The sequence below is a fragment of the Pinus tabuliformis genome, chromosome 7, assembly GCF_031772625.1.
Source record: "Pinus tabuliformis cultivar Carrire ecotype Pingquan chromosome 7, CPIR1, whole genome shotgun sequence".
Classification (NCBI taxonomy): Eukaryota; Viridiplantae; Streptophyta; class Pinopsida; order Pinales; family Pinaceae; genus Pinus; species Pinus tabuliformis.
In genome coordinates this window covers 325,165,091-325,177,734 of record NC_142293.1, presented here as the reverse complement: position 1 = coordinate 325,177,734, position 12,644 = coordinate 325,165,091, and the positions used below count along the sequence as shown (strand labels likewise).

General features: G+C 36.2%; 1 protein-coding gene across 1 annotated transcript; it reads right to left on the bottom strand.

The window, feature by feature from the left end:
* Positions 1–693: 693 nt before the first annotated feature.
* On the bottom strand, positions 694–12,085 carry LOC149247239 (malate dehydrogenase, mitochondrial-like). The gene is made up of 2 exons (XM_089455844.1): positions 11,611–12,085; positions 694–1,029 (listed from the first exon to the last, which is right to left on the bottom strand). The coding sequence occupies exons 1-2, from the start codon at positions 11,803–11,805 to the stop codon at positions 832–834; spliced, it is 393 nt and encodes a 130-aa protein (XP_089311970.1). The 5' UTR covers positions 11,806–12,085; the 3' UTR covers positions 694–831.
* Between the last annotated feature and the right edge of the window lie 559 nt (positions 12,086–12,644).

The window sequence follows — 12,644 nt, the reverse complement described above, 5'->3', positions numbered from 1 at the left end:
CTTTTCTTACATCTTTTTTTTTTCCTTTTTTGCACCCAAGTTTGCATCCCAAATTTACACCATTATTTGCATCATCATTTGGCATATTAATTTGTAACGTTTTTTGTTTCTTTTTAACGCTCAACTTTGCATCTTATTTTACATCTAGTTGTTGTCTTTTTTTGCATCTAATTTGGTGCCCATTTATGTGTCCTTGTTTTTGCCCAATTTGATATCCTTTTGTATGCCATGTTTTGTTCCCTTCTTTGTGTCAACTATTGCACAATTTTTCACTTCTAATTTAAAACACTTTGTATGTCAATTGTTTGCATTTTGTATTAATTCCTAGTTTAACATCCAATTTTACTTTCAATTTTGCATCCATGGTTACATCCGCATTTGACTTCTTATATAGAGTATATTTTTCTTTACATATATGACCCCCTTTATAGATTCATAGTGAAATATATGATAGTTTCTAAACATCATTAAGGCAGATATCACAATTCAAAATTATTTGTAAAGAAATTTAAGAGAAATTGACAACATCCATCCAAAAAAATAACAATGTGCCATTAACAATTTTCAAAACATGTATAAAATAGCAACATAATACTAATAAAATTAGTATTATTTTTAATCAAAACAACTAAAATTCAAATATGATTAACAAATCAAAATATTTCATGAATATCGTTACGATAAATTAACAGCATACATAAATCAAACTCATCGTATGATTACAAAATCAAAATGTCTCATTGATATAGGGTAAATTCACAACACCCATCTAAACATAACAATGTCATTCTACACAATAATTTCTTCATAAAAAACAATGCATGTGCATGCCTAGCTACCACCACCAAGATCATCCTCATGATCATCTTGACCATCCTCATTACTCTGATCCACATCATCACCAACACCGCAACTATCATCATCATCTCCTCCTTCACCACCATCATCCTCATCCTCATCCTCATCATCTCCTGATATATGTTGAACATAATTTGGATCATCGTCTTGGCAATCATTACCTATAGCATTCTGACAAAAAAAATCAATATTACATGTTAGTATTAATTACATAACACAACGCATGTTTTTGTTATACAATGTTAACCATAAAATGAGGTAAGATATAATATCTAATAGTACTAAAAAATAAAATGAAAATATGGTTTAAAAGTATATTGGAAATCCAACTAAGATTACATACCATAGAGTCCATCCAAACAACAAATTCAACCCATCTCTTTTGCTGCAGCATCTCCTTTTCCAAATGATTTGGAGGTCTTCAGGGTAAAAATATATATCCCATGGTTTATATTTGGCCTTAAAAAACAGTATAAAAAAAAAATTTGAGAACACAGGAGCAAGATGAAAAAGGAATTGCATGTCTAAACATTTTGAAGTCTCAAAAAGCATTCATCAACATAGAGAAGACTACAACACTACTCTTCACTTCCAAGTTTTCAACTAATGAATTTAACTGACCAGCAATGTTTTTTGCATGAACCATGCTCAAATGCTCAAGATGAGGTAATGAATGGATGTTATGCACCTATCTGTGAATTGCAACCACAGGCATACATGTAAGTGCAAATTTGTAAATCTCATACCCAGATTTACCCATCATCAAGCACACAACTTTTGCGGGATCCATTTGACATATCTTATGTTTAAGAAGGAATAACATCCTTGAAGAGACTCATGGCTTTTCTTAGGGAAGGATCTTTGCATGCAGAATCTAGATTAACTCTGAACATTTCAATCAAACTAAGGTAAATGAAAGGAAACAATCCATCGGTCAAACCTCACAGGTTAAAAGCACCCGCTGAGTTTCACACAAATGAGAAAGCCTAAGGGAAAAGATTTGAGACATGCATGCTACATGATTTCATGTAGGATAAGTACCTAAGCTTAAGGCAAAAGATTTGAGACATGCAAATGTATGAAGTACAAGATTCAGATAAAGAGAAAGAAGATCCTTCATGCCATATTCTCACTGACAGTGAATCTCAGATTAGGTACTTATCAAGCATGAAATCATGTTGCATGCCAAGCATGAAATCATGAAGCACACACCATGATAAGATTATCTGACTCCAACTACTGCATCAAGATGAAAAATTCAGCACTCTAGACAGTCACATAAGAATAAAAAAACATTCAAAAGATATGAATGCATATTAGCCACTATAGAGGACCAAAACATAAACTTATGCCATAGACAGTGTGGTTGAACCTTTCCCTGCTTTTGCTTCAACAACTTCAGTTCCTCCATCCTGTGTGCGCTTTGTCAAGGCTTTAATGTCCTCCTCAGATAATACAGAGTTTGGCTTTGGTGTTGCCTAAAAAAAATTATCAAAACAAAAAAGTGTATGTTCCCTTTTTAACTGTATTGAAGGGTAGGTAATTATGATCTCATTTTATCTTTGATAAATTAATCTTCTAATATCCAAGAGTAAAGAACAAACTCAAGATGAGGATCCAACAAAGTCATATACATGTGAAAAAAGTGGAAGAATTGTAACACCCGCATGTCCACCTACAACAGGAACATCAACTTCTGCAGACAGCATAGGATGACATCAACAACAAACATAAAACTGAGAATTGTATCTAATGTTAAAAAAAGCATGATGTTGGTAAGATCCTGCAGCATATCATGTATTGGGTCTATCCCAGATGGTTGTGTGCAAAGACTGTTATCCTTCCCACCCGGGTTCAATTCCCTCAAGTGACATCTTGAGCTGACTATATTTCTGATGGCCTTGAGCCCTATGATACCATCCTTGAAATGAGGAGAAGTGCCTGGCATGTTTGCCCAGGATGCATATTTCATGATTAAATTATAAAAAATAAAAATATTTTACAGAATACTAAATATTTGAGAGTAGGTAAGCATAACAAGCCAGAATTTTAAATACCTTCAACAGGAACCCCTGCTTTTGAAGCATAGAACGTCTTTGCACGGACAACATCAAGAGTAGTAACACCAAAGAGTTTCTTTTCATTATAGGTCCCTGCCTTCTTAAAAACCTCAGCAGCTATTGGTACAGTAGAATTTACAGGATTGCTGATCATATTTACAATTGCCTGCCATGGATATCAAGTCCTCAGCAATGCCATAAAAACCAATTCTAGATGATTTCTTGAATCCAAATATACCATTCCTGATAGAAGGAAAACATTATCCAGTACACTCTCCCCCCTCTCCATATCTCTATCTATATAATATGTAACAATATACTATACATACTGTACACACACACCAGTACATGAACAAAACAAATAATTGTGAAACATACTTCTTTATCTATTAACTTGCCACACTAATGGTAGTACATACTGATTGTATGTAATATATAATGTTATAGAGGATACCTCGTGATCAGTGGATTTGTGCACAGTTAAATAGAAGACCAAGGATATTTTTTATATTGATATTCATATGCCAATTTTCTCAAAAGTCCAAAAGCTAAGTTACTAACTACAAGAGGAGAAACAAGAATAACAGGGCTTTAACAGTGGCTGCAAACTTATAAGAGCGACTTATAAGAGCGTTTGATCTGGACTTACTAGAAAAGAGGAGACTTCTTATAAATTTCAGCAAAATCTATCTCAAGGCACTCCTCAGCAACTCTAAAGCTGATTTCTAGCATCCATGTTGCAGGGTTACATTTATCAGTAATCTTTGTCACACCTTCAATAGCCTGTCCAGGACATTTCAAGTTGCTAGATTCAATGAGACTTGAATAAATTGTAAGATGCCTTAATAACATATGCTGCATTAGCAAACATTAATCATATACCTGGAAGTACTCTATGACATGGATTGAATGGCAACCTAGTGGACCGCCATATATAATTTGACCACCTTGTTTCATCAACAGCAGCTGCAAAAAAAGAAAGAATGCTATTGTAGTTGGGATTGTTTGGGAAAGTAAGCATCATTAAATATTTGCAAGGTTTTGTTCAATAAGCATTGCTTTACACACATGATTATCAGGTTTTACCTAGGTGTCCAAATGCATTGCCCTTCAGAGTGGGCAGTGAAAATTGTTTTAAATATTGATATTGGTGGGCTTCTAAAAGATCTTCCTTTCTAGAAATTTACAGAACCATCTACTTCTTCCTACAATCCATCTTATAACCTTTTCAAAACTAGCCATTTTGCTGAAGACCTTTGATATTAAATATTTTACTCCATGGCCTTGGATTTGAAATTTAAATATAGCTCTCCGAACTCTAGATACATCACTACCAATTGGCCCCCTATGATTATTGTCAGTGGTTTGGATTTCTAGTGAAAAATATTTTTCCTTCCATGACATGTGGTCTCATGCATGCTTTCATATTTTTTTTGTGGGTGTCTGATCACAATTTCAGATTTGGCTATATTAACAACCTGTAAGGAGTTAGAGATGTATCTTACCTCATCAAATCCTTCAAAAATATCTATACTTGGCTGATGGATAGTACAGACTACAATTCGGCCTGTGTCCACTGTATTCCTAACTGTATGCATCGCGATAGTTGCAGCTCTGGAATCCAGACCAGATGTCGGCTCATCCATGAATATGATTGAAGGATTTGCAACAAGTTCTACAGCAATGGTTAGTCTCTTCCATTACTCAGTTGATAGACCAGTCACACCAGGAAGACCCACCAATGTGTCTCTCAAGCTATCAAGCTCTACAAGCTCCAGCACTTCATCCACAAACATCTGTTAAATAGAACAATCTCAATCTTAGGAAACCCAATATTAAGAATGAAAGAAAGAAACTATATTAAAGTCCACAGGTGGTTCATAAGCGGCTCTCCAGTAAATAATTATTGAATAAAAACAATAAATTGAATCTAAAGGGAAATTCCAGTCCTTTACTATACATCTGTAACAATTTTTATGTGTATTCAATTTTTATGTGTATTTTGTCATATATTTTTCATACCAGCATTTTGAACCATACATTACAATGAATCAAAATAGTTGAATTTTATCATTACTATGAGAAAAAGCAGTGATGAAAGAACAAGGCTGGAAAGCGCTGTGGGCTGGCAATGGCAAGACCTAAGGGTCTAGATTCATCCTCTCCTCTCCTCACCAAGTCTATATAATTAAGCCACTCCAGAGAGAGATAATTACATGCTGCTGAAAAATCTTAGAGAGAGCTTTCTTTCTGTCCCTGAGGAATGACTTCATTATATAGACTTGGTGAGGAGAGGAGAGTAGGATGATTCCAGACCCTTTGTCCTAGTGAATTCAAAGTTTAGTACGAGTTCCCAAGCGATTAGATGAGGTAATTGAAAATTCAAACCTCTTCAAAGTGATCCCCTAAAAAATGAACAAATCTAAAAGCTTGACCAGGTCATTGCTGCTGAAGGGCATTAGGCAATCATTGCTCCTTGCAGTAAGGACAAGAGCGATGCATTGCTCCTTGTCAATGTACAGGGAGCAATGAACCTGCTAATCTTTGCTTTTAAGGGAAGAAAAGTGGTGCTTCAGCAAAGTGACATCGTGGGACCCATTTTAAAACAAATGAACCATATTAAATTTAATCCAAAAGAAAATCGAAAAATCTAACCTTAGATTACATCTTCAGAAGCTTACCTTGCATCATTTGTCAGTCGTTACTCTCGTGGAGAGAGCTTGCAGTTGAGATGTTAAGTAAACCTTCGCTGCTGTTGTAGCTGATTTGGAGATGATTTCACAGGGGAAACCATTTCTGTCTGAAAATGACATATACATACTTGTACAGTTATCAGCAGAACCCTAGGATCCAATTTATAATTTTAGCGTATGACCCTGGAAATTATGCTCTACCGCGGTGTAACCTGAGGATCAAACTTGCAAAGCTCAATGCCTGTTAAATGACATTACAGGTGTCATGATGAAAGGTTCCAGATATTTTATCCTTAAAATGTAAAACTATCTTTAAATGTTTTCTGTTTTATATGCCTTAAGAGGACCGAATCTGCAGAAATAAATATTATAGTTCTCCTCTCTTGAACAACCCACAATCTAAAGAAAAGCATTGTTCTTGTTTTAGCAATTGACAGAGTGCATTCAAAGCAATCTTGGATTTCAACTGTTCTCTTCTCCCATCTAAATTCTTGTTGATGATTTCTAGATCAACATTTCCTAGCAAGCAATTTAATCTGGGTTGAACTTCAGTGGTGAAATTCTAATTCGTTGATTGGATATTTAAGCGTCATTTTCCATTTTGATTCCCTAGAAGGAGGTCTTGTCATCTATATCTGTACCTTTCTTCAGACTGTTATTAACTTTATCTAGCATGCAGGGCATTGGCATTGTGTTTTGGCATTTTCAGGCAACAGTTGTAAGCAACATGATGGGAAAGGCACACCTTCTGTCTGCATTCCTTGACTACAAGATTTGGACAAGTGATTAGACCCCTTTGGGCTCATTAAGAGGATCCATAAAAGAATCTGCAACTGTATCAAAGGTAGTTGCATCCATGACCAGACTTGCAGACCTTTGAGAGATCTACAAACTTTTGAGAGGGGTGCCAGTCTCTTAGGGATATATATTAATAATCCAACTTTTAAGGTCACAGCCAACCGAGACATCAAATTCATGTATAAGATCTTTTTGTTTGTGCGACAAGGGACCTACCTTTAAGTAGCCATTGGATCCTTCAGGCAGCCATTGTACTACTAAAATATACAAAAGCATACATAATCCACACTACTCTGGATTTTAACAGGAAGAAACACATGTTCTTAAGTTCTCACTGATCTTCTTCTAGAGCTGTACGTGGTGTCAAGTTGGCAGTCGCAGCAATCAACCGCATTTTGTACACAAGTCACCAAAAAAGAAGCCAGAGTCCCAGATAGAGAAAGTAGGTTGGCAAGCAGTCCCTGAAGCATTTTCTCAGGGAAACGGTTAATTTCATGTTTTCTTGTTTCACACAAAATGTAATACTCAGCCGTTAACCCTTTACATGCTTAATGACTCTTAACCAGTTTGTCTACCAATGTTTTGTACTTTCATCTTCGAAGTTCGAACTACAACATCTGGAAAATTTTACAAGCTAGGAATCAAACCCAACCCAAGACCAAAGCTGCTCTTTGACCGTGCTACGTGCCATTTTCATGAAGACACGCTTAAGAGTTCGTTGTAGGAATGTGAATTGCATATTCAAAAATACCATCTTCCCTGCAATTTGAAGGCAGAGGAAAAGGGCCAACTTTTATAAAATAATATTAAAGAAGGGACTCAAGACACCAAACTTGCATTGACAACCACTCTTTCAATAAAAGGACCATGGCATAAAACCATAAAGTTCAAAAAAGTTCTTGCTTTACTAAACTTTATTAATCCCTTTTGCATGATGAATCGTTTCTGCTCTTAAGACATTACATTGTTTACACTACCCCGTAGCAACAATAACATGTTGCACAAGCTAGTAGCCATGGAGCTTCAAAGCCTACGATGGAGACTCTTTTTCGACAGCCAGGGTCAACACTTGGTCTAAAGACGATCTCCCGTACATAGTCAGGGATGCTTACTCAAAGCATTTAAATAAGAAGCCATCTCTTACAGTTCTAGCTGTATTGTGTCTATTTCCCTCTTACATAGACAGCCTGAACCTTTCTAGCTGTATTGTGTCTATGACTATTTCCCTCTTTCTTAGAGGCTGTAAAGCTCAGCTCATTGGATTTCGAGTAAAATTGACAAAAGCCAAAACACTATGTTATTTGGATAAACTGGAAATATGCATTTGGGATTTCTGAAGCTAAACTGGAAATATGTATTTTGGATTTCTGAAGCTGCACACTGAGTCCAGTATCCATATTAAATCATAAATGTACCAAATGCATGGATTTGATTCAATACACGCTTGGTGGGAGCAGGGGGCGTGGGGCAGTGGACACAACTCAGGTTGTAGAATACACCTCCATTTTGTTCTTGGAACTATCAAGGGATTCAGGAACCTACTTAGCTTAATGGGTATTTGCTTTTCAAATCAAAGAGGTTTTAACTACTTCAGTAGGATTCCTTTGGTTCATAGGTCTAACACATGGAATTCAGGCATGTAAAATCAGCCAGGAATCACACCATCATTAAACACAATACCATAACCAAACTCAGGCAAACAAAATTAACTTGGTATGAAGGAGAAGAAAGAGGAACCAGGACGAGTATTACCAACAGTTGAAAATATACAAAAGCATACATAATCCACACTACTCTGGATTTTAACCGGAAGAAACACATGTTCTTAAGCTCTCACTGATCTTCTTCTAGAGCTGTACGTGGTGTCAAGTTGGCAGTCGCAGCAATCAAACGCATTTTGTACACAAGTCACCAAAAAAGAAGCCAGAGTCCCAGATAGAGAAAGTAGGTTGGCAAGCAGTCCCTGAAGCATTTTCTCAGGGAAACGGTTAATTTCCTGTTTTCTTGTTTCACACAAAATATAATACTCAGCCGTTAACCCTTTACATGCTTAATGACTCTTAAGCAGTTTGTCTACCAATGTTTTGTACTTTCATCTTCGAAGTTCGAACTACAACATCTGGAAAATTTTACAAGCTAGGAATCAAACCCAACCCAAGACCAAAGCTGCTCTTTGACCGTGCTACGTGCCATTTTCATGAAGACACGCTTAAGAGTTCGCTGTAGGAATGTGAATTGCATATTCAAAAATACCATCTTCCCAACTTTCAGGTGATGACTCTGATATGCAAAATGATGAAGAAGCTATTGTCTATAGAGGGAGCTTCAAGAATGGATACAACATTGGAAATACTCCAAACCAAATTTATTGTAAAAATCCAAAGCATGTTTCGATGGATTTGACAAAAACTTCTCATGTGGTTGGAGAATATAACCCAAATTCTTTCATAAGAAATGATAATAATGTTATAGTGCATTCATGGTCAACACAATATCCAGCTCCTATTTCAAGGACTCTACCCACTCATGTAGGTAAATCTTCCTCATTGCAAAGGATTCAAACAGCTAGTGTCATATTGCCTACACTTGATAAGCCTATGCAGACATTATCTGTCACAGATTCTGGTCAACATGGAATGCCTTCTAATGAAACAAATGCAGGACAAACTTCATATTTTTGGGTGCAACCTAGCGATATTCAAGGTTTAAAAAGACAACTTGTCCACATTCTCAATATATATAGAGGAAGTATGCTTCTTGTACATGTTCCATCTGAATATCAAAAGGTCTTTGGCAGACCTCTATATTTATTGGAGTATGGTTCTTATAATCTAGTTAATTTGATAGAAAAGATGCATGATGTCTTCACCACATCATTGAAAGAAAAGGAAACAATAAGTTTGTGTCTTTAAGAGAGTTATCAAACAAGTTCATACAAGGTAATATAAAAATGAACTCTTCTACCAATGATTCAAGAGATGTGCTTAGGAAGAAAGAACATACTGGAAAGTTAGAGAAGGGAAAAGTTTAAAGGAGTCCAAGAATTCACAGATTTAGGTGCTTGTAATGACCTATGTGATGACTTTGATGCATATGGCATAGAAGTGAAAATGGCTTCACATTGAGATGGAGGTTCAGATGATGGAAGTTGAAGTGAACAAGATGACGAAGATGGGGATGGAGAGATGATCCTCCAAGGAGATTTGAATGTTGATGAATATGCAGCAGAAGCAAGCCTAGAAATATTCAAACGAGAACTGCATGGGATTTTGGTAAGCCATTCCTGTGCAATTCTGCTGCCAAATTTTTCAACACTGGACTAACAAAGATACACCGAAGATCTTGATTACAATGTATTTGGTGTTTAATAACTTGAAGCACTAATTCAAAAATTTATAGATGTTGCAATTGTGATGGAGGAACGCGACATTAAAAGGAAATTCGTTGTTGCTGACGGTGGTTCTAAAGTTTATTAAAATTAAAAATCCACCGATGTTGTAGTCACCATTCTTTGTCTAGATGTAAGTATCAAATCTTAATGTCTCAGGATAGATGATTTCAAACTATTTAGAGCATTGTCAAAATACATTTTTTAAAGAGTTAACTAAGCAAGTAATTGACATCTTGATTCTCAACAGCATTTTGAAGTTCTTGGCTTCTCAAGAGTTTGAAGCTGTTTCTAAAAAGAAAATGCTAGAGTTATGGAACAAAGCTCTAAATGATATTGAGAATTACAGGTTTGTAATTTATCTATAGCGACATCTAAATATGCAGAGTATAGGTTATGGTTTGCATTTTGGAAGATGCGATTTATATATTATATTGAGGAATTCTTATTACAAATATATAAGATGAAATGGGAGCTTTTATATTCTGAGAAAGTTGAAGGCTGACATAATGATTTTGTTTTGTAGTTTCTTGTGACGTGAATCTGGCAACATCACTTGTTTGATTACTGATGAAATTTATTTCATGACTTTTTTTTTACTAATGCAGTATGTACAGGACCTGTGACATCATAAAGATGATATTTCCCATTTTCTGAACAGATTATATGAACATATTTGAAAGGAACAGAATTTCCTGATTTCGAGATTAACCTGGACATTGACCTTCTGAGGATATATTTGGGGATTTTCTGTTTCAGGTCTCCGCAACTTGGTTTTGGTTTCCTCTCAGTGCATAGGTCCACATAAGTATTGTTCTAGTAGTGGGCATGTGTTCATGAGACAAAATTGTCTGGGGTCAGCTTGTTTAAATGCATCTTTCGGGCAATGGCATTTTTGAATGTGCAAGATGCGTAAAAGTTATATTGCAAAATAGATATGGCTCGTCTTTCAAGCTTGATGAAGTTCCTTAAGAAAATTGCAAATAATACTATCCCATGTGTTACTGGTCACTGAATAAGTACTGGTTAATAAAGTCGGAGGATATTTCTAAATTGGGATATTGAAAATTGCCCTATTCCTCGGGAAGTCCATCCAGAGGATGTAGCAGGTAATATTAGGATGGCTCTTGGGTTGCATCCAATGGTTACAGGTGTTGTCACTATGCTCTCGGCATTATGGAGATTTTAATAATTTTCCTCCAAGACTGAGAGAAGGCTGTCAAAAGACTGGAGTCAACCTCATTGACCTTCCCAATGGAAGGAAAGATGCAGCATATAAATCGATTTTAGTGTATATGTTTTCATTTTCTCTTGATAATCATCTTCCCTCTACCATTTTATTGATTTCATGAGATGTTTATTTTTCTCTTGCTTTGCACAAACTAGGGAAATGGGGGTATACAATTGTTCTTGCATTTCCAGATGGAGTGGGTGTCTCTTCTTCACTACACAATGATGGTCGATTTGTGTGGGATTAACCATGTTTGGCTTGAGGTGAAGGTCTTGTTCCAGCAAAATCCTTGTCTCTAGCACCCGATTTCACTTTTTATCATGTTGGTTGTCTTTCAGGTGATGACTCTGTTATGCAAAATGATGAAGAATCTGACCATGGACAATATCAGAAACGTAAAATCAAAGAACTAATAACAGGTAAAACACTAACGAAAAGTAGATCCTACCAAGTGGGTCGTCGTACGATCGATCCCAATGGAGATCCCTTGAAACTAAAATCAAAACATCTCTATCGTTCGCAGAGAGAACAGATCCAGCATACAGAGAACGAAAAAAACGCGGTAGGAAAAGAGGAACCCACCTCAGCACGGCTGTTGATGTGGCCGACATCTGCAGCCACACCTGGAGTGCCAGCGATATCATAGAGCGCCAACTTTGACACCAGAGGATTGAGTTTCATCAGAAGAGCCAATGGCTGCCCGATACCCCCAGCAGCTCCCAACACAACAACCTTGCGTGGCGAACTTCCACCACTCGAATAAAACCTTCTCGGCATAACATTAGTTTTGAAAGAAGAAGATGATGCATTCTTCAGTGCAGATCCCACCAATCGTCACATTGCAGAACTCATTTTTGCCGCTGGTAACACTAAAAGAATGCAAGCTGAAGGCAGATGAAGAAGAAGGGGGAGATTCCAGAGCTTAAAGGCCGAATCAATGGAGATGTGTGGATACGACTTTGTTAAAAGGGATTTTAAAGCCTCACGGTACTATGCAGGGCTTTGGTTTAATCTATTTTATTGCGAAATTCTTAGTTATTGACAATCAGACAGCTCGTGATAGAAATCCCTCTTTTGGGGGGACGAGGTTCGGGAATGGAACATCATGTGATCGAAATTTTCAGTTGGTCAAATGTTAATTAAGTTATTATAAAATAGAGATATTTTTTATTTTATTTTTTTAAATAAATTTAATAATATTAGGAGATTTTTATCAAACTCTGGTTAGGGGTCAGACTAGTTTACAATGTATTTAAACATTGCAAATCTCGGTGTGTTTAAAAGGAAAGTGTTTTTTTTTTTTCAGGGGTGTTAGTTATTTATGGAATATGTCATATTGTGGATATTTTGATTGATATTGGACCATTTTAGTTGTTTGTTATGTATGTCGAATAGTCCAATCCCAAGGAATCCTCGAAAGTGGTGAATCTTTGCAGAGAATCTTTAAAAGTGGTGAATATGATGTTAGGGTGTTTTTTAAAAGGGAGTGATAATTGAGATAGCTATATATTTTAAAAGAATATGTTTTTAGGGGTTATAAGAGTGCGAAGGACCATTTTCCATTCTAGGGAAAGGGAAAGGTTTATATTTAGGGATTAGGATAGTTTTTAATTTTT

Coding starts and splice junctions, on each gene's coding strand:
- LOC149247239 (XM_089455844.1), bottom strand. CDS start 11,805: ATGCCGAGAAGGTTTTATTCGAGTGGTGGAAGTTCGCCACGCAAGGTT. Junction 1,030..11,610: donor ACATCAACAGCCGTGCTGAG/GTGGGTTCCTCT, acceptor TTTTTTTGTCAG/AATGCTATAGGTAATGATTG.